Source organism: Phoxinus phoxinus, assembly GCF_949152265.1.
Source record: "Phoxinus phoxinus genome assembly, chromosome: 7".
In the NCBI taxonomy this organism is placed as follows: domain Eukaryota; kingdom Metazoa; phylum Chordata; class Actinopteri; order Cypriniformes; family Leuciscidae; genus Phoxinus; species Phoxinus phoxinus.
Genome location: NC_136882.1, coordinates 32481243 through 32503991, shown reverse-complemented (window position 1 = coordinate 32503991; position 22749 = coordinate 32481243). Strand labels below are relative to the sequence as shown.

The window sequence follows — 22749 nt, the reverse complement described above, 5'->3', positions numbered from 1 at the left end:
GCATGCCTTGTAACCACTATTATCTGTGCTTAATAGCACTTCATTCTCACAAAGCTTTCATTAACTCTTCATTCTCTTTTTTTCTTTGTATTTCATTTGGCTTATAGAGTGGAGAAAGAGTTCAACAGGGCTGGCCAAGCAATCATCATCAGTGCTTGAATTGCATGCGTAACATGTCATAATTGTGTGACTAAGTAAAAGTAGCATAACAAAAAAATAATGACCACTTCCTTCTCATTGCAGCACCTCCTGTGACATTTGCCTACATACCAGAAGATGATCTGCACAGAAATATTGTGGAACAAGACAATCTACTCCTTTGCTGTCAAGTGTCCAGGTCAGATGCTACTGCACAATGGTACAAGGATGGAGTAGAGTTAAAGTCTAGTGACAATGTCCTCATAGAGGCAGAAAACACTTTACGAAAGATGATCATCCAGTCTGCTCAGCTGTCCGATTCTGGAACATATACCTGTCGTGCTGGAGATAGTGCCTTAATATTTAAAGTTAACGTAAGAGGTGAGTAAATGAGTCTATATTCCTATCAGTCAAAATCTGATAAAATTACATTTACAAGGCCATTTTCTTTGTTTTGCTTTACAGAACCTCCAGTGATGATTGTATATCCCAAGGAAGATGTCCACCTTGACCGCTATGTTCCTGAAGAAATTGTCCTCAGCTGTGAACTTTCACGACCAAATGGAAAGGTGACATGGTTCAAAGACGGCCAGAAATTACAAGAGAGTGAAAACATAAAGCTAAAGACAGAAGGTCCATATAGACGGCTAAAAATTCTGCGCAGTGGTGTTGAGGACTCTGGAGAATATGTCTGTGACACAGCTGATGATTCAATATTCTTCAATCTAAACATAAAAGGTATCAAATTCAGGTTTAAATATAGCATGTACAAGAAAAAGGAGTTTGTGATGACAGTTTGTGATGTTATTCAATTGGATAAGATTATACTTTTTTTAAACTTGGAGTAACACTGGTGAATTGCGTGCAATAAGATCAGGAACGTGCATTAAGAACATTGATACGCTCAATTTTGCTGTCATGTTAACTTTTGTGGCATGTCCCCCTAAAGAACCACCGGTGCGCATAGTTTCTCCAAGCCAGTCCCAAATGGAACTTTGCCAACAGACTTCTGAGAGGATGGTCCTGAGCTGTGAAATCTCTAGACCCAATGCCACAGTACGTTGGTATCGAGATGGTCTTGAAGTGGAGGAGAGTGACAGCCTAATTCTGGAGGTTGATGGTGTCTATAGGAGGCTTATTATCCCAAAACCTACTGTCAAAGACTCTGCAGAATATGTCTGTGACACCGCTGATGACTCAGTAACCTTCTTTGTAAATATTGCAGGTGTGTCAAAGACCCTATGTTTAATCGTTCGTAATTTAAAACAAATGTCAGTTCTCAGTGTCCATAATGACTTAATTTCTTTGTGCAGAGCCACCAGTTAGATTTATTCGGCCAAGGAAAATGACCTGTGCAGTAGAGAAACTTGTTGGAGACATTGTGGTCCTTGAGTGTGAAGTGTCTCGACCAAATGCTGAAGTTAGCTGGAAGAAGGATGGAGAAGAGATTGAGGAAAACAGCAACATTACTATCACAGAGGATGGCACAAGTCGACAGTTAACCATTCACTCTGCAGCTTTTAATGATGCAGGGCAATATGTCTGTGATGCCAGGGATGATGTAATGGATTTCCAAGTGAAAATCAAAGGTACATTTCAGGGGGAAAAGAGATTTTAAAAAAGTCACTGCAACCAACTAAAATTCTACCCTTGTCCTTCCAGATCCACCACTGAAAATACTGCGGAAAGCTGACATAGAAAAGAAACGGAACTTTGCAGTATCTGATGCAATTGTGTTAAAATGTGAGATCTCAAGAGCAAATGGGGTGGTCAGTTGGCTTAAAGACAATGAGAAGGTTGAGGGAAAGGAGCATTTCATCTGTGAAGAGGAAGGGACATTCAGATCTCTGATTGTCCTGAGTGCTGAGTTGAGGGACTCAGGGGAGTACATTTGTGATGCACAAGATGATAAAGTTGTCTTCAATGTTACTGTAGAAGGTACTACTTGTTAAAAAACAATGTACACAATGAAAAACATGCATGTACATGGTCGTGGAAAATGTACAAAACTTGTATCTTTATCTTGTCATTGGGGCAATATCCTCAAAAGTACTTTATCTACCTACCAATAGGTGTAGATATAGCACAAAGCTGTATCTTTAAAGGTACTGTCCCAGTGACAAGCTGTTGTACTCCTAAATGTTTTGCTTTTTTTTTTGACAAGTGTACAAAAAATAACTAATTATTTTTGTTCAGAGGCTCCAGTGTCCATTGTTGGAAATTCAGAGAAGCCAGAACACCACATTTTAATGACAGGAGATGAGCTTATCCTGGAATGTGAGGTATCACGAGTAAATGCTATAGTCCAGTGGTACTGCAATGGATGTTTACTACAAGAGGATGCACGCACACACATTGAAAGCAGAGAAACAACGAGGAAGCTTGTGATATCAGGACTTCAGACATCTGATTCTGGAGAGTATCTCTGTGATGCCACTGATGACAAAATGATAACTAGGCTAACGGTTCAAGGTAAATTTACCAGTAGCATACCCAAGAAAATTTAATTTCATATCAATTGAAACATTGTGTGTAAAACAATAATAACACAATTATTTTTCATAGAAACACCATTCAAATTCATCAAAAAAGAAGAAAGAACAAATATTTCAGCCTATGAAGAAGACAGTGTGACACTACGTGCCACTGTTAACAGGGTCAATGCCCCAGTGAAATGGCAGAGAGGTCATGATCCAATCAAGGGGGATCGTTTCCATACAACAAGTGATGGTACCACCCACTACCTCACCATTAACCCACTTAAGAGATGTGATACTGGAGAGTTCACATGTCACGTGGGATCTGATGAGATGCACTTTAGTGTCCATGTCAAAGGTAAGACTGGGGAATGAAACATACATTTGTACAAATTGTTATATGTATTAATAATTCATTGCTTGTAAAAGTGTGCAGTAAAATGTTGTCTTTACTGTTTCGTAATCAGCAATGAAAGTGAAATTCTCCAAACCACTGGAAAACGTAGTGGGACTCAAAGGTAGGGATGTGGTTTTAAAATGTGAACTGTACAAGTCAAAAGGAGATGTTCAGTGGCTTAAGGACAGCCAAGAGATTGCGCCAAACAGACATTTTACAATCAGAGCTGATGGTCGAGTGAGAAGCCTGACTATACATAACGTCACAGAAGATGATGCAGGAGAATATGCTTGTGAATCCAAAGATGAAAGGACATCAGCTGCTGTAGTGGTGAATAGTAAGTAAAATTCTACCAAAAGATTTGTGTGCATCTGCATAAAGTTTAACCTGGAATCAGGAACAAATCATATATTACTTTAGTGCCAACTTCCTTCTCTTCTTTTCCCAAGTTCCTCGCATTGTGGAGTTTATTGCGGAGCTACACAACATAACTGTGATGGAAGGAGAAGACGCAACATTTAAGTGTGTGGTGTCTCCAGAGGATGTGAAGTTGGCCTGGTTTAGGAATGACCAGCCAATTTCATTAAATCATAAGTTCAACATCTCAAGTAATGGATTATGCCATATGCTGCATATCAACAACTGCCAAGTCTCAGATAGCTGCAAGTTGACAGCTAAGGCTGAAGGTGTGATTTCCAGAGCTATCCTTCAGGTCCAAGGTAGTATATCATCAATAAGTATTTCACTTGGACAGAATATTTGACTAATTAACTTTTTTTTTTAGTCAACATATTAAGTGAGAAATTAACTAATAGGTAATTTTCTACAAAATGGTATTTGGAGTGTGTAGAGTGGTATTTTCTTTAAGATCCTGCACAGGTCTCTAATGTCATGTCTACATGTTTGAGTTTAATAATGACCCTTTCAGGCATGCCTGAATTGTTGAAAAGGTGCTTATGATGGCTTGTGCTTAACAGCTTCTCCAGTTAGAATTCCACTCTTAACTGACAGAGACAAGTGTTACTACAGCACACAGCAATGTAGAACGAGGAGCTGTACTCCAAGCGCATGAAATAATGTTGTCCTTATTGGCTTTGCTCATTGTTTTTTTAATATAAAGAGCTTTATAACGTGTTAAAAACTGCTATGGGGGAAAATGTTATCAATTACCCTGATCTGTATTCAGAGGCACAGGTGCTATTCACAAAGAGCATGGACCCGGTGGTTGCAGAGGAGTTTGCTGAGGCAACACTTGAGGTGGAGGTCAGCCTTGAGACAGCGGAGGTGCAGTGGATGAGACAAGGAGTGGTTATACATCCAGGGTCCAAATTCACTCTGAAGCAGAGTGGAAAAAAACATTCTCTCACAATCCACAAACTCAGCCTTTCAGACCGAGGCACCTACAGCTGTGAAACTCTCCATGACCGCACACAAGCCAAGCTCAGTGTGGAACGTGAGTCTGCATGAGCTTGTCTCTTTCTCACTATGTGCTGTTGTTAGCATTTCTTTACGGTGATGGTCCCTCATTACTGCCCGTTGCGATGTTGTCGTCTTAAACAAACTGAATCAAGTAACCAAGAGTAATGCGATCAAGAGGCAGCTACTTTAGTGACACTTGTTCCATGGTTTGACAGCAGCAAACAGGTGATTGGCAGACCACGTACTAAGGCCCGGGAAGCAGCTTTCAGTATTGACATTAGATCAGAAGAGCTATGATAATTCAATTAAGCATGTCGAATGAGAACTAGATCAAGAGCTGGTGGAAGGTCCTGGTGAAGTAACCTTTTAATTCCTCTTAGTTGCCTGTGAAACACAGATACTATGAGAGGAGGATAAAAGTTACATGCGTCTCTGCTCACAACTAATTTCCATTGCACATCAACCTTACCAAACAAGCTTTCAATATCTCTTAACATAACTTCTAACGATAAAATTAATTTGCTCTTTAGCAGACAAGCAATTAATTACCAGTGATAAACATTCCTTTCAGGATAGCTTAAGAAGATAAAGCTGTGTTGTACAAATGAGCAAGTGATGAGAGAAAGTCTGTGCTTTGGCTGTTGCTGGCACCAACTATGAATCTGGATCTGTTTTCATTGCAGCTAAATTTATGCACTGGCCTTCAAAATCTAGGGTGGTGTCACCAACTCTCTAAAATAAACCACCATTTTCCACAGGGAATGCCTGTCTGCCTGTCTGTTTTGGAATACTTAAAAAAAATTGGCATAGCCCTGATAGAAGGCAGGATTTAGTGTATTGCTAACACCAGGCGGACAAAACCGAGCCAACTAATTCAGCAACTGTTGTTCTATTTTTTTTCACCTTTCTTCTTAATCTCTCTACCTTTCTTCTTACTCTCTCTCTCTTTCTTTTTCACACACTTCACTGATTTCTAACTACATCACCATTGAACTATACTTTTCTTGTCTTTGACAACCTGTGCTTGTCCACGCAGCACGAAAAATCAAGATTCGGAAAGGTCTAACTGAGATCCAGACTTACGAACGAGAGACAGCTTCTTTTGAGGTGGAGCTGTCACATAGCAATGTGGAGGGTGTATGGCAGAAGGATGGGCACGCTCTCAAAAACAACAACCACTGGCGTATGACTGCAAAAGGACGTGTACACAGCCTTACCATCTCCAACCTGACCTTGGATGACACTGGCACCTACATATTCTCTGTTGAGAATATCAGATCATTAGCAAGATTGGATGTTAAAGGTACTGTGCAAATTAAAATGTTTTCATAGTAGAGATTTTTAAAACAAACATAAGAATCTGTCAGTGAAGTAAGACAAAATACACTTGTGTTAAAGACACATTTTCTGAAAACAAGTCTTAATATCTCAAGTGTATTTATCTTCTTCAAGGATTTAAGACTACTTTAACTAGAAAATTAGATAAAAATACTCATGTGGGATTTAATGTTAAAATATAATCCTAATCCAGTTTCAAGTGAAAAGACGACTGAAAGCAAACTCAGCTAACCTGAGCACAACAAAGTAATTGTTTTCCAACTGACTAAAAACTACAGACTGCTCCCTCAACATAACAGACATTCAAAATGAGCTAAAAGACATAGCCAAAGCAAATCCCTAAATTAACCATAAAGGTCATGCAAATACTCAGATTTACTTATTATGACAAGGCATACAGGCTTGCAATAATCTGTCTTTTTTCCTTAATTGCCTTGCCAACAATTAACTTATAAGGGGTGGAATCTGGCCATTCACACATCTAACTTAGTCGTGAGAGGTAAGGGGGTCCAGGGCAATGATGTAAGTCATCAAACTGGTTAAATTTCTGATGCTGATGACAGTACAATGGCATGGACAGACATTTTTGCTACTGCTCTTACCATGTGTCAGGTTACACGTATAAAAAGATATGGATCACATGATCAGACTCCAGCTACCGAAACATGTCAAACATTCACAAGCATAAGGAGCTGGTGTAAGGTAATCACTTCTATGCCAAGTCACTCAATAGGGCTTATCCTTTGGAGTCACAGAGCTGTCATTGAGGATGACAATAACATGTAAATGCCACTACAACAAAGGACTCTTCTCAAAGTCCTCTAAGCACAAAGCTGAGGTATGGTTAAATGATAAGCTCCTGGTGTACTAGACAGATTGACATGTACACAGTTGACTATGTGATCTCAAAAGTCAAACAAGGGCAACCCAGAGGTAAATAATAATAATACAAATATTATAATAAATAGTGACTTGGTTTTAAGATCACAGCCTTTCAAATGTGATCAAAATGGTTTTCCGTTGATAAGCTGCTGATCGTTGTCAAATGAAGTCTTAACGGTGAATGTTCATTAGGCAAACCTCTGCTCAGTGTCGCTGACAATGCTAAAATAGAGGGGTGTCTTAGCAAGTGTGTTTAATCTGTTTCCAAATTAACTGAAGATATGCTGCCAATTTGATAAACTTCTGTAAAACCAGCCAGTGTAATAATAATGAAAGCATGCAAACTGCAATATTTAACATAACAAATGCAGAGTCAAAAGAGTAAACAATGATTTTTACGCACTAAATCCAGTATAAATTCTAAATTTTAAAACGCTCTAGACAGAGATCACTATACTTCACAGCGATTGGCTGCTGTCCCCACTTTTCCCTTTATATTTGCATTAAGTTGAGAACTGCCCAAACTTTTGACACTCTCAACGCTATCTCTGGTCTGTGTGTCAATCCCACAATTCGCTGTGCAGATGTGTAGTTCAACTTCTATAGGAATTAATTGAAAAAGCTTGGACACGCACCGTAACAATAGCGTTTCTCTTTTACCTAATTAAATGTGTTACATAACACACATGTTTTTATGTCAAAAGTAATGTTTTTACATAGGCTGACAAAACTTTGCTTCTTCAGAAATCCCAGTATCAGTCTTGAAAAAGCTTGAGGATATCAGGCAACCAGAGGGATCTGGTGTAACCCTTGAATGTGAGCTGTCACGCCACAACATAGACATAAAGTGGACAAAGGTAAAATTACATTCTCCCCACATCCTCTTGTTGCAGTTGATTAAAAATCACTATTTTGATTAAGTTTATTATTTGAAGTAGCAATTTATTTCTACAAAATAAAGCGGAATTCTTTCACTTTCAGAATGAAGTTCAGCTTAAACCAGGAAAAAACCATCGCATTTACTCTATGGGAAGAAAGTCATTTCTACAGATACTGAAGTGTGAGCTGGGAGACTCTGGTTTATATGTGTGTGATGCTGGGGAAGCTACAACATCATGTTCAGTGGAAATCTATGGTAATAACAGAGAGTCTGTTAAATTATCATCACAGATTTATCATGCAGATTGTATACTTTCCTGGTGATATACTGATTATTTCAATCTAAATCCTCCTGCTGAAATAATTCATTAAGTACAACACTACCATCTACTGGTACTGAGACAAATTCAACTAAATGGAAAGCATTTTCACTTTCTGCTTAACTGAATTAGTAATATATTATGGAATTACGCAACACCTTTTTATGTTTAATAACATTTCAACAGAGAGGGAACTTGAGATTCTACAAAGCTTAGAGGATCTGGATATTCAAGAAGATCAAAATGCAGTGTTCATGTGTGAAGTGTCACTGGATGATGTGCCTGGAGAGTGGTTTAAGAACGGAGAGACGATCAAACCAACCAGCACCATTAAGATCCGTCAGGAAGGTTATTCTCGCACCCGCTGCTAAACATTGCTCTTTTCCAAAAGTTGACCACTCAACCTCAGTGAATATTTATATCACTATCTGATCATGACTTTTCTGAACCGTGTTTTCTCAGGGACTAAGCACTTCCTCCTCATATGCAATGTTAAAGGAGACGACTCTGGAGAGATCAAGTTTGTTGCCAAGAATGTTGAGTCTATGGCTAACCTTGAGGTGGAAGGTCTGTATGTTTAAGTCGAGCACACACTACAAAACCAAAGCTTGTCACCCTCTTTGATGACTAGTCACAGATGCTATGACATTTCAAACAATTTTGAAATGTGGCCAACCAGACATCAGTTATTTACACTGTCCAGACAAGTAAGAGAGCAGCAATGATGACCAACAGCCAAAAACAAAAACAAAAAAAACAACTGAAACCTCTTTTCCAAGCACTTTTTATAATCTATATTTTGGGGTCTTTTTCTCATTCTGTGCAAATTATTGTCGAGAATTAACTTTCACGTTACTCTATGCATACATTTTCGAGAGTTCGGGATCAAACCTATAGTCAGGGATGAGAATGATCTTACAACTGACGCACATAATCAGTGATTAATTGTATAAAATGCACATAATAACACAACTAAACCTAAAGCAAGAAATTAGTCTTTAAATGTATACAGGGCGACAAGCTCCAGTCTTGAATGCACTTACACTATTAAAGAGCTAATGTTTTGAAAATGTATATTCTTTGTATCATAAATCATTTAATTATGGCTCACTACTTTGATTGGATATGTTGCATTCCAAGATTGATGAAGACTGGTATAAAAGCAATGGGGCCTTTCACAGGTTTTTTTGTTACCACACCGATTGTCCATGTCCACTGCACATTTCCAAGTCTATGGTTCTAACTGTAGCCAAACTTTTAATACAACTGTTTTAAGAGCAAAAATAAAATAACTGGATATATTACATCAGCAATATCACACTCACAGTGCTTAAACCTATGACTTTTCATCTCCACAGCACTACCAGCAAACATTGTGAAACCACTTCAGGATAAAACAGCTCTAGAAAAAACCCGTGTCATACTGGACTGCACTGTGACCAATCCTCGTTGCAGCATTCGCTGGTATAAAGGACCTAATGTCATCCTGCCTTCAGAGCGCTTTGAGATCTGCAGTGAAGGGTGCTATCGAAAACTTGTGATGCAGCAGGTGTTGCTAGAGGATGAGGGCACCTATAGTGTTCAAGTTGGAAACTACACATCCTCAGCAAGACTAACTGTTGAAGGTGAGGCAAATTCAGTCCTTTCAAACTATTATACAAGAATAGCATGACAACGGTGGGTGTGAACTGGAATGATTGACAGCACTGTCATATAATTTTTAAAACAACCCAATAAGTTGTCATTCACACAGTTGTTCATTTAGATGTAATAATAACAAGGCTTTCTAATGCAGTATAGGATATAATTTGTTTTAAACATTAGGCTGCATCTTGATTGTGGGAACGTCCAATTATCTTAAAAGTCCCCCTGTAGTCACGTTTTTAAAATACTCAGTAATGGTGTTGATGACTTATGAATTTGCACATGGTTTTTCTTAAAGCATATTAAAAACACCACTTAGCCATTATAGGCAAAACCACATTAAAAACTCTTTAAAACTAATCTTTGATCACCGAAATGAAATATTCAAATGTTTTTTCCAGTGAAAAAAAAATCTTCATGCCTTAAAATAGCTTGAATGTAACTACATCCTGGCTTCATTTATTATACAAGGAACCATGAATATGCAAATTAGCCCCACCTTCACTCACATACAGGCTCAGAGATCCACTCAGCCAACTTTACTGAAGTAGGCCTAACCGCTGCATAATGGTATCTCTCTTTACAACATCGGACACATGCTTTTTGCTTGACTATGTAATCAAACAGCTAATATTGTGTTGGTAATGTTACTCAAACCATGTTGTTCCTGTTCGCCATCTCAGAGTCAGAGAGCTGCCTTCTAAAAATCAGTATCCTTAGAAATGCTTTAAACAAAGGCATATAGTTCAGAATCATCATAACATCATAATATACATCATGTACATAATTCACACGCTATATTGCTAAAGGTGCCCGATTTTTCATATCAACAGAAAAATATACTGGGATAACCTGGCTTCTCTTGAGACTAAGTTAAAGGCCGATGGCACGTTGATGTGATTGTTTACAAGGTAGTTTGAAACCGGCGATTTCAAACCGCGTTTTTAAGACTGTCACTGGAGTTTTAAAGCTACACTTTGTAGGAATTACTCCCATCTAGCAGTGAAATTGTATATGACTACCAACTGAATATTACTTTCTAGCCCCTCCCATTCCGAGGGCGTTTTAACTCCTACGGTGGCCGTATTATTTTAAATCTGCTGGTAGTCGTGAGTAATCTCCCCCTCGCATTCGTCACGGTGCCACTGAGTGTAAAAACGTGAAAGGCGAAGCTTGATTTTTCCAGGTATGTCCCTCTTTGGCTAATGTATTTTCAAGATGGAGGCGCAACATGGCTTCCGCCATTCGAGCAGCTCACCCGTATGTATTATAAATGGCAGATTCTACGCTTACGAGAATACTTGATTAGTTGGTAGAAGTAATTATACATTAATGAGCACATATCATTATGAAAGAACAAAGTGTTTTTTGCTAAGAATCAACTTAAAAAATTACACAGTGTAGCTTTAAGGAGAAAATACTCTGTAATGGTGTTGTCTTGGTTGTTGGGGTTGTCTTAAAGTAATGTAATTTATGGATAAGTTAATGGGGCATATATGGATATGGAATGGTAATGGCAAATATTTCAAAACAAATATTCATCTTACAATATTTTTTACATTACATCTTGATTGTGGGAACGTACAAATTTCTTAATGCGAGTGGAACGTTGTTTAAAAGTTAGAATATATATTCAAATAAGGTATATGGATGTATATGGAATGGTAATGGCAAATATTTCAAAACAAATATGTATCCATCTTACATATTGTAGTCAACATTATAATGACCCTCCAGGAGCAGGATTGGACATCCCTGATTTATATAGGCCTGGTTTCACAGACTGGGCTTAGATTAAAGCAGGATTAGGCCTTTGTTCAGTTAGGAGATTTAAGTAGCTTTTTTATAAACATTCCTCTTTTTCTTTTTTTAACATTACTGTTGTGCATATTGAGACAAAATAATGGCCCTTTTTTCTGCTGAACACACAAAAAGAAATTATTTTGATGAATGTCAGTAACAAAACAGTTAATGGGCACATTGACTTCCATGGTATTTTTAATTTAGCAGAAAAAAATAAACTTGTTGGTTTGGAACAACTTGAGGGTGAGTAAATGATGACAGAATTTGTGGGTGGCCTATTCCTTTTTAAGCCTATTCTGTGAAACCGGGGGATAAACTATTTTTGCGGTTTAAGTTTAAGCGGTTACATTATGTTATCATATTTGTTTTATTATTTGACAGAATTTCAAATTCTGTGCATGCGTACTTATATCAACAATACCTTGATATTCTACTTGCTAACGTCTAATATCTAGATTAGAAGAAAAATAGGAGAGTAAAGAAGTCTTTCTAAATGTTGTGACAACTTCAATTAATCAGTCAGTCAGTCAGTCAGTCAGTTACTTCCCTGTTAGGTGGGAATGTTCTAAATGAAAATCAAATTAGTTTCTTGGCACCAAAATGAATCAGTCACGGAACCGTCTGTCACAACCATAGGACACAACACATACTATAGTCTCGTGAGAAATTACCCAGACATGCCAACCTGCACAAAGTCATTTCCGGGAGTCAAGAAGAGTCCGGGTATTATTCGATGCCAAATGCTTCTCAACATGTTCCTGGCAAAATTACTATTTTTAAGCAATTTGCCTTTGACACTACTTTTGACCATAGACAGTATATAAGCTTTTGACGAACAAATCTCTAGACCGCTCTGGGCGTCCAACTTACCGTCGTCAGCCACCTGTACAAATCTCCACTGCAGTTACTACAATAACCGGCAGATGGCGATGTCTCCCTTTTACACATACAGTAGCTGGCTGTAATACCACAAAACAGTGGAGACGTTTCATTATAAAATAGCCAATTTAAATAAAATGTAATTAAATATAGTATATTTTATTTAGGTCAGTCACTAATGATGGATGTCCAAAATGGCAAAAGCTAAAGTCTTTTTAAAATCTAGTTCAAAACGCCTCTGCCAAGCTCTTAGAAATGTCATAGGCCTATTTATATTTATGTTGGTTTCATACATTAAAAAACATAGCAAAAAATTGTAAAACCTGATTTAATGAAAAATAAAAGTAATATAGGCTACTTTCCTTTAATCTCGAAAATTAATTACGAGAACACACTCACAGACACACATTCGTGCGTGCGTGTGTGTTCATAAAATGGCCAAATTGACCATTGTGATTGACAACTAAATAGTTTCAATCTGTTTTAAAGTTTATAAAGACAATAAAATGGCTACCTGCAAGTCATACTGACTTTGATTTTGCAGATGAACGCTTTTCAGATAGGCTATTAATAATAGCCTATGCCTATTTTAAAAGAAAACTTCAGATGTTTGTTTATTTGTTTGTTGTTGTTGTTTTAAGAAAAACTAAAATATTATAGCAATTAAAAACTTTCAGGTAATTGTCTTTGATTATAATGAGAAAATTACAGTTTGTGGTCTACATTGGGGTAAAAAAACATATTACGTAACTAATCATATAACACATGCCCATGTGGTTGTGCACTTCCTCCCTGTTTAAACAGCTCAGTCAGTCCTGATGGTGCGAGAGCTGCAGGATGTGGATGTCACTGCTCATGCAGATGCATGCTTTGAATGTGAAGTCTCTCTGCCGGTGGCCAAGGCACCTACGTGGACCCTGAAAGGGGAGACACTGCATCCTGGTCCTAAAGTTGTGGTGGAGAAAATGGGAACGGTTCATAGGCTCACTCTTAAACAAACATCCACAGATATGTGCGGCATTGTGTGCTTTATCATAGGAAGAGCCAAAAGCACTGCACATCTGCGTGTCATAAGTAAGTAATATGTTTTGTTATAGACAATATGCATGTTTAAATGTTGGAGTTGAAGTTTATATTGTTGTCTATATACTTTACATATCATTACCTTTACTCTAAATAAGAGACATTTCTGATGCCTATTCTTAGACATAGAGTCTGGACTTGTTTTAATAAGAACTTGATACTGTAATAGCATGGGCCATGTGATTTACAGTGCTATCCAGTAAAGGTTTATCAAGCGACTGCTGACTTATTTATTTTTTTCTTTCTTTCTTTCTTTTTTGTTTGCAGGTAACCACTGAGAAACAACACATAAGCACTTACGTGCTTAATACTCAACTATACGTCACTATAAATACAAAAAAATACAAAATTAAATTACCAAACCATTAAATATCTATTCTTATGTGTTTGAAAGTGAGAGGCGTATAATTTATTTATTTAAAATTCAAATTTATGTAAAACCTTTAGTGCCATTTTTGCACATTACACCCCACATTTGTAGTCTACATAATAATTTCTTCAAGTCTTGAATATTGTGCTGTCTAAATTTATGATCAAACAAAATGTGCTTTATTAAAAAACTAAAACACTAAATAACCAGCAGCACCAGGCCAGATACCCATGTTGTTACGCCCTAAATTTCTTGCACAGTAATTTGGTATTTAATTTTGAAATTTGTGTACTACTGTATATCCTTGTATAGATATCCTTTGTGTTGTTTTTTTATTATTCTTGTTTCGTGGGATGCAGATTAAAGTGAGGTTAAGGCATGTGATTAAAATGTGCAGGGCCAAAGATGATCAAAAGAGGGTTTGGGACGGTAACTTCAGCAGTAACAAATGCACTGAATTCAAGAATACAGCCATTTTACGAATTAGGGAAACATTTACAAATAAATGGAAAAGCTTTTTAGAGTTTTAGTTGTTTGCTTCTGTTCAAAAGGTAGCCTATTTCACAGTTCTTGCCTTCTACTGAAGTATCCAAATGAAGTGCTGCAATTTTACCTTGTTTTATCAAGATCTTTCAATAAAATTTTAAAACAAAATTTCTTGAGGAGTGTTCTATAACATTGAATTTTTTTTTTTGCACAGTCAATACAACCCTGAAAAATACATAGTTCTTTTTGAGGAAAAAAAAAAAGCTTATCATAAATGCGCCAGGGCCTGGGTTACTTTTTATGGAACGCCATGTCTGCTGAAATAAAAAAACACATGAGTAAATGTACAAAGAAATTGGGGGGGGGAAATACATAAATATTAAAAAATGTCCCCTTATTTATGTATAAATAAATTATAAAAAATAAATCAATATAAAAAGGAATATCTTTTTTTATTATTTTTTTTATTTATGCATTTATTTATTTATACAAATAATATAGAAATAAATAAATGTGAAAATAAAATACTAGACATAAATACATAATGTGGAAATAATAAATATATAAATAAATAGGACTACATTAAAAAATAAATGAATGTGGGAAAATTACAATTATTCATAAATAATTTTAAAAAAGTATAAAGAATAATGTATTTGTGTGTTTTTTTTTACATTTCTTTGTATATTTATTTTGATTATGTATTTATTTATTTTTGTTTTTTATATTTATCTGTAGGCTATATTTATTTATTATTTTGGCAGACACGCATTCCAAAAACGAGAATCAGCATTGATTCATGGATTTTCTGCGACAACTGAAGAATTTGAAAATTTTGTAAAAGCGATGGGGAGAAGACATTTTATTACTCAAGTGAGTAATGTATTTTATTGAACTGATCGATCATCATATTTAGCTCTCTAACATAAGGGTCATATTCATCCACACAGTCGCAGAGCAGAAACTCAACCAAAACATTGTTCTTCTGCAAAATGCATGTTTGTTTGTTTGTTTGTTTGTTTGTTTGTTTTTAATGGCTAGTTAAAAAGTTAAGGGAAGCTCTGTATATAATATTTCCCAAAACATGTTTGACTTTGTTGTGTTGCCTTAGTCATTTTAAATTATATATCCCACCTCCACACTGATTTACAATTAATTACAATGAGAAATTACATGCGACATTATATATTTCAGTGAGTTTAACTGAACATACCTTCTTCCGATGTTCATATTTTATGCTGTAGCTAACAGTTAACTTAGTAGCCTAGTAAAAAGTAGGCCTGGAGATGATCGGTTCAAGCGCGCTCCCGGTTGATCGGAGTTGCTGCCTACAGGGATCTGTCACGCCACATTGAAAGCGCCAAAACGATATTTATTGTTTGAATTTCGTAATAAACCTTTAAAAAACATGAAAGCTGAGGCTTTTTGTGATTTAGCGCATTGTCCGTGTCCTCTTTGCTCCGTGGTGTTTTTTTCACTGCATGAGAAAATGGACGTGTGGTGCCAGAGCACTGAATTCGGCATGCGCGAGAGTTAGCAGCCCTTATCGTGTGTCTTTAAAAATAGGCTACATAAAAAAGCAAAATAAATATTTATATTTATATTGTTAAATACACCACAGAAAACTTAGTTAGCCTACTATTTTCTTGCTGCTGCTGCCTGATGTAAGTTTATATAACTGTTCAATTCAAATATTAATATTTTCTACAAAATGTATTTAGCAGAAAATATATATTAATTTATAATAAACATGTTTACAACGTAACTGCACTATATTTAAAACTATTTAGCTGTTTGTATGCATTTTTTTAACTGTAACCAGTTCAATGGTTAATCTTTTTTTTTTAAAGAAATTGTATAGTCATTAGAATTAGATGTAATTCTATAAGCATGAGGATATAGAACATTTTACATTTTAATATAGAAACATTACACAACATAACAGACATTTTTCTCAGCTAACCTGTGACGTGAGCCATTATGACGTCATAAAGAGCGCGAATATTTTTAGAACGTCGCGCGTGCTACACAAATCCGCCGCGAACTCTATGGGCGCCGCCATCTTCCCTGCCGTCACACCTTTCACTCCGCGTTTCTCTAAATAGCGCTGCCTGGCGTTGTTTTTGATAGAGCCATTTTCCTTTCGCTTCCTCCTTCTCCATTTATTCCCAAGAAACTGTGCCATATCAAGCTGCTCTCTCTCTCTCTGCCGCTATATCTCTCGGTCTCACTGTTGAAGAAACCATGGCAACGGATAGCATAGGCCTATCCTGCAAAGATGGCAGCTGCCTTCCCGAAATGCAACGCAGCGTGACGTAGGTTCACATTCTCTATTAAAACCATATAGGGTTGCCACCCGTCCCTTAAAATACGGAATCGTCCAGTATTTACAAGTAAGATGATGCGTCCCGTATCAAATCAATAAGGGACGTGATTTGTCCCGTATTTTACATTAGGCCCACTTATAGTTGAATAAAAACATAAGGATTTTGCAGTATGGATAATACTAATAGCAAATATAAAGAAATCAATTTCTTAGTAGAGAAGCTCATTGCGTGATTGCATTTTAGCGTCTTTGTTTCTATAGCGACTGAGTCTCGTGAACATGCGCTGTAAACCGGCACGTTTTTTAACCCCTTGTAGCGCGCTGTTCGGGTCTTTGACCCCAAATGACGTTTGCTGAAATAAATAAAACATTATATTTGTCCAAATGATGTGAGACTTTGCACGGTTGACAACACTTTCTACATCTACAAAAAAAAATTAATAAATTTGAATAATATCTGTTTTTTATGTTAGTGTGGGGGGAAAAAGTCACACTTGTGTTGTTTCAACAAAATGTCATTTTGAAACATAATAGTTTTTTTGTTTAGGATTTATAGTTTTAGGAGGATTTATTATATTGTTTTACTTTAGGCTATATAAATAAATATTTTTTAAACAAAAACAGAAAAAAAAAAAAGTTAAATTCACTTTATAAAAGACCCACATTTCTAACGTTCATGGATATAGATAATTTGACATGGTTTAGTGTAAGATTTTTGCCCATCTTTTGGAAAATGCTGTTTTAAAAGTAAAGAAATGATCACTTTAGTAGATGGCTGCAGAGCTACATCATTTGCTATTTGACTAAAATACATATTTTCAATAGCTTTTAGCTGGATTCATATCTACATATTATGTTATAGTTGAGTATTGGGGGGGGGGGGGGGGGGTAAATGGGTGTCCCTTATTTTGCCACACTGAAGGTGGCAACCCTAACCATGTAACTCTCCACACTTTACTCATTTACTGAGTTTGTAGCTGCTTTAGTGGACATTGATGCACAACAGCGATTCATCATGGGACTGCTCTGGTGCAAGAAGAGCTTCAAACTCGAGTCCATGACACTCCAGTCCTTCTGACAGCAGGTGAAACGTCTCCTCTCCGTAACAAAGTGAACATGAGACCTGAGGGTGAGTTTTCTGCCACAGTCCCCAACAATAATCTCACAATATCTGCAAAGCACCACTAAACATCGTCTTCTTCTCTTCATCTTTTAACAGACGACATTTGCTGCCGATATGCAATTGGCCGTAAGCTGGGGCAAGGTTGATTTGGTGCCGTCTATGAAGGCACTCGTTTGGCTGATGGCCAGAAGGTTTGTCTTTTCTTTTCTTTTTTTACTTCCCACTACTAGTTTAAAGGACAAGTTCGGTATTTTACACTTAAAGCCCTGTTTACAGATCGTATCTGATGAAATAGAACGGTTAAGATTAAACTTTGGACAGATGCTGCTGTCGCGAGAATTTTAGGTTTATATCGCTTTCCTCCCCCACCCCCACAATGGCAGTCTATGTGCACTGGAAGATTCCTTCCTAAAACACATTAAACTTTCGTTTACAAAGACGTGAAACTCAACTCCATGACTTGTATTGAATGTGCTGTGTGAGGTGCGGTATTACTCCGCCGCTGGAGTGTCTATTATTCAAGCTCTCAACGGAAGAATCACGGGTGTGACACGTTTGGCAAAATAGGTCCACAAAAGCTAAATAAACCTAAAATTCTTGCGACAGCAGCATGTGTCCAAATTTTAATCTTAACCGTTCTATTTCATCAGATACGATCTGTAAACAGGGCTTTAAGTGTAAAATACCGAACTTGTCCTTTAACAAATCGCTTTTTGATCTGAATTAGTTCTCATCCTTTGATATCTCACTTCATCCTGTGCAAGACATCTTACTGTATCATATATTCACTATTAAGGGCTCTTCTTGACCTGTTAGGATTTAAATTCTTGCTTGGAATTTGACCTCTACACACAATAATTGCTTTTTTTTTTTGTCCATCAGGTGGCAGTGAAATTTATCCGAAAGACGAAACACAAGGAATATATCAGCATTGTAAGTATAAGTGATTTTATCAGCAGACAAACTGAGTTAAATCCCTATTTAAAACCATCTGACATCATACAATGTTTCTTTCTTCCAGCCTGATCATCCCAAACCCCTTCCCAAAGAAGTCGCTCTGACAATCCTGGCCAGTAAAAAAGGCCCAGCGATGGATGAACATTATCAAGCTGCTGGACTTCTACGCCATGGCCCTCGAGCGTTTCTCGCACTGCATGGATGTGTTTGACTTTGTGAAAAGCCACGCCGGCAGCATTGAGGAGAAGGTTGCGCGGCACATCATGTGTTCTGCAACACTAGCCGTGGAGTTTACCATGGCGACATCAAACCTGCTGATAAACGTTAAGAATCGCGACATCACACTCATTGACTTTGGATGTGGCGATCTCCTTACAGAATCTGCCTTGACGAGATACCGTGGTGTGTATTAGTTCTGAAAACTCTTGTGAATCAGTTAACTCAACTCTCGTATGCTAATGCTGTGGTAGTAGAGACTTACACATCGGACAAACACTCCTTCCTCCAGGCACAGTTATGTACTGCCCTCCCGAGTACAGAATGAAGGGCGAGTTTCACGGAAAGCCGGCGACGGTCTGGTCTCTGGGAATCCTGAGGAATGCTGTGTGGATACTATCCAGATAGTTTCGACTTCTACAGGACCAATATGAACACCTGTACAAACCTGGCTTGACAGAAGGTGATTTTTTAATTACTTTTCAAGTACAATTCTAATGCAAAACTTCATAGGCTTTAAAGGAGACGGCTGTATAGATGATGCAGGAATTTGTCCCGGGTGTCTGACCTGAAGATCTTAGATTAGAATAATGAAAGTAGAGCGGATGTAAAGTTTACGGTAATAATCAGACGTCTCTCCATCTTTCTCACAGAATGCTGCGGATTGATCTGCTCCCTTCTGCAGCAGAAGCCAGAGCGTCGGCTTGATCTGGACAGGATACTGAGCCATGAGCTAAAAACTGTTTAAGATGTATTTTGAAAATCTCTGTTCTAAGTGTAATGAATTTAGCATCCTAATTTCTGTTTTTTGTTCCAGGTGTAAAACCGGTCACAGCAACTCGGAAGTGTCATCTGTTCAGAAGATCTCTTTCCGTTTGATGAAAAAATCCACCAAAAACAAGAGCTCAGGATGAGATGAAGGACCTGAGACGGAGACATCCTGGAGAAGTACCGACGGTAAATAGCAACCATGTTATGAGAATATTGAACTTTATGTAGTTTCCTGGAGCTCTTTACATGAAAAAGCCACTTCATAATTTTCTCCTAAAAATGAGAAACTGGAACTTTTCTTTCCTGTGTAATGAATTTATGCAATACACAACTAATTTGTGTGTCATTTGTTCCAGGTGTCACTCCAGAAGTGTCATGTGTTCAGCTGTGTGTCAGGCGGACTGAATCCACTGGCCTCTCCATCGTCCGATTTAGACTCTTGCATCTTGGTTTGAAGCAGCAACATTAGGATCTGGCGCTATTGCTTTCAGAAGGATGTGAAAATAAATAATTGTACTGTTGTAAATAATTTGAGATCTACTGTCAAGTCAAAAAAAAGTTATCGGATATGAAAGCTTAGCATAAGTTCTGGCAGGAAGACTTAATTACTACGTCACTTATTTCACATCTATCCAATCATGTCCTAATACTTGCTGTGTAAAAGATCGGTATTACACATGTTTGAGTTCGCAGATTCTGACGCAATTGTTGCGTCAGCATCTGCGAACTCAAACGTGTAAGTACCGATCAACCTCCATCCTCCCCTCCACCATCAGGATGGTCCTGTCCAAACCTGCCGGGGGGTCGGCTGCGCCCCTGCCTTCGTCTTCAGGCAGGAAAGGCATATCCGCTACCCTCGGATTATGCAGGGGCCAACGACAAAGAACTTTATAAATAATTGCTTGCTGGGCTGTCAATAAATGAATGCTTTGTTACATTATTCTATCTCTCGAGTCTATCTGGTAGAAATGATGTTACAATACTGTAGACCTTATGCCTTATGCTTCGGACTCTGTGTCCGTATGAATTAGCTCAAATGATCCATAGGGAATTTTAATAACTAATCATGAATATGATTAATATATTGCATATTACAGTTACATTAAATTATCGAAATTGAAGATAGACTATATGAATATATGAATAATCAATCACAACGAATTATAATTCCTCATTCATACATCAATAGTCTCATTTCAGATCGATTATGAGGTAATCTTTAAGGGAAATTATGTAATCATCAAATCGTTGTTCGTCCAGCGACCAACTGTCAGATTAAGTGATTAATTTCTCAATAAAGCTATCCTTTCTTATAAACTCCAAGAAATATTAACCTTCTGGCCTTGAATATTAATTTTCCTGTGTTTATAAAATTAAACTACTTAATGTAGTTAATATTGAGCGCGCTGGCAGCTCTTGGATCTTATCTCATTGACTCGTTTTACAAGCATTTCCGGGAAACAGTTGAATATATTGTTTTAATAAATGCAAACTACAGAATATAACGGAATACACATAGTGATTATAGGTTTGTACATATCTTACATGTGGACAAACAAGACGAATAACAGATGAGAGAGAGAAAGTGAGAGATAAGGAGAGAGAGAGATTATTCTGCTTTAAGCTGGTGCTATTTAGCAGTAGTAATCGCACACCTCGCACGCGCGGGGAGCGATTTACAGAGGTTTTTGGTCGTGCGTTTGGGAGAGAGAATAAGAGGGAGAGAATGAGATCGAGGGCCGGGGCGCGCTCGATTTGAATTCGGAACAGAGAGAGAGAGAGAGAGAGCGAGGGAGAGAGTGCTCTGGGGCCCGCGCTCGATTTGATTGCGGGACAGAGAGAGAGAGATAAAGAGGATGAGAGAGAGAGAGAAAATGGTCACGTGTGACCATAGAACAGCAAACATCACAGACCTCTGAGAGAGCCATCAATCGAAACAAACCTTAAAACATTAACACTCGGTAGAGTTTGATACTTGCAAAAAGGTTCGTTCGTGTGTGTGATGAGCTGTGTCCAGCCTGCGCGTGTTCTCGGAGCAGAGTGCGCGTTCTAGTGCTGAGGCGCGTTCTCTCGGACAGGGTGCGTACTCTGTCTCCGGGGCGCGCTGGGCGCGGGAGTTTTGAAGGCTTCTTGTTGTTGCTGAAGGAATTCAGGCTTCGTTCGTTCGACTCGTAGGTGGAAACGAGCAAAGTGGAATTTGGAAATTAAACAAAAGAAACTTTATAAAGAAAATAAAAGCAGGGAACTCCGTGAGGGAGTTTAGATCGGAGACGTCACATGATGAGCAGTGATGAAGGCAGGAAGCGCAGAGCAAGAGAGATAGGAGGAAGAGCGTTTTGGCTTTTAAGGAATGTAAGGATACGCCTTTTTCTGGGACAAGAGCGAATCGGATCCTCTGATCTAGAGCGGGAGAATGTTCCTTTGTTGATAAAGACACGCCCACTTTGACTATGTCATGTGAAATTGAATTTAACATTCATATTTAGAAGTATGGTATTTCCTAGAATAAATGCATATTATTGTACCTTGCAGTCAAGATTCAACTCCGTTAGATTTAGAGAATTACAAAGATATGAAACACATCATATTAACATTAATAGGAATACAAAGTTATATTATTATGCATTAGTATAGACATTTAAAGTTCGATTAATGTTACACTAGGACATATATATGCTTTCCTATGGTTTATAAACACATCTTAACACAACAAGGGATATATTTATTACATTTAAGAGTGACTATTTAGCATTCCTTTTCTCTGCAGAAACACGTGGGTGTCTCTGTGTGTGTGTGGAAGGCAGATGTTGGTGTGAGGAATTCTGGGGTGTCACGTTACAAGTCTCTTTGTGTGTGTGTGTGTGTGTGTGTGTGTGTAATGGAGAAAGAGACAAAGCTCTCGTCCGGTCACACAATGAATGAAGTGTTCGCGATTCCCTAATTTGACCAGATGGCAGTCAATGTTGCTACATATTCCCCCTTTTTGTTCGATTAAGTCAGGGGATGGACTTCATCGAACAACAAATTAGCACAATGGATGACAGGTGGTTTCAAGGCTGAGGGTTCAGCTCAAATGATGATGATGTGGTCGGTGGCTTGGCACCCCCTTTCCGGGGATTCCGTGTGAAACCTCCCGACACAGAGTTCGTGAGCTTGACTGTGGATGTTTGCATCTCGTTGCGTCTGTTGCAGGATGAAGGCCAAGACGAGTGTCGGGGCGTGGTCGGTGACCTTGGAAAGA

General features: G+C 37.8%; 1 protein-coding gene and 2 long non-coding RNA genes across 29 annotated transcripts in view; 2 read left to right on the top strand and 1 right to left on the bottom strand.

Annotated features, from left to right (window-relative positions):
- Nucleotides 1-14361, top strand: part of obsl1b (obscurin like cytoskeletal adaptor 1b) — a 30311-nt gene extending 15950 nt beyond the window's left edge. For all 24 annotated transcript variants that reach the window (XM_079617896.1, XM_079617897.1, XM_079617888.1 and 21 more), the window contains 18 exons: nt 244-519; nt 604-876; nt 1088-1363; nt 1452-1727; nt 1801-2076; nt 2335-2610; nt 2704-2973; nt 3083-3349; nt 3462-3731; nt 4199-4465; nt 5468-5734; nt 7396-7508; nt 7633-7786; nt 8037-8198; nt 8313-8417; nt 9209-9475; nt 12981-13250; nt 13527-14361. In XM_079617896.1, coding sequence (XP_079474022.1) covers nt 244-519; nt 604-876; nt 1088-1363; nt 1452-1727; nt 1801-2076; nt 2335-2610; nt 2704-2973; nt 3083-3349; nt 3462-3731; nt 4199-4465; nt 5468-5734; nt 7396-7508; nt 7633-7786; nt 8037-8198; nt 8313-8417; nt 9209-9475; nt 12981-13250; nt 13527-13537 — 4076 coding nt within the window. In that variant the 3' untranslated portion in view covers nt 13538-14361. The remainder of the gene's footprint in view (nt 1-243; nt 520-603; nt 877-1087; nt 1364-1451; nt 1728-1800; nt 2077-2334; nt 2611-2703; nt 2974-3082; nt 3350-3461; nt 3732-4198; nt 4466-5467; nt 5735-7395; nt 7509-7632; nt 7787-8036; nt 8199-8312; nt 8418-9208; nt 9476-12980; nt 13251-13526) is intronic.
- Nucleotides 1-15875, bottom strand: part of LOC307001429 — a 41913-nt gene extending 26038 nt beyond the window's left edge. For both annotated transcript variants that reach the window (XR_013798240.1, XR_013798241.1), the window contains exons 1-2: nt 15329-15875; nt 12928-13121 (exon numbers count right to left, since the gene is read on the bottom strand). This is a non-coding gene — a long non-coding RNA (uncharacterized lncRNA). The remainder of the gene's footprint in view (nt 1-12927; nt 13122-15328) is intronic.
- On the top strand, nt 15875-20448 carry LOC307001428. Of its 3 annotated transcripts, none has more exons than XR_013798237.1 (8): nt 15875-16430; nt 17419-17570; nt 17661-17755; nt 18447-18497; nt 18586-18923; nt 19030-19200; nt 19391-19694; nt 19865-20448. It is a non-coding gene; the product is annotated as an uncharacterized lncRNA (long non-coding RNA). The 3 variants fall into 3 exon arrangements; XR_013798238.1 differs by having other exon boundaries at nt 17412-17570; XR_013798239.1 differs by lacking the exon at nt 15875-16430 and having other exon boundaries at nt 17381-17570.
- Nucleotides 20449-22749: the final 2301 nt, after the last annotated feature.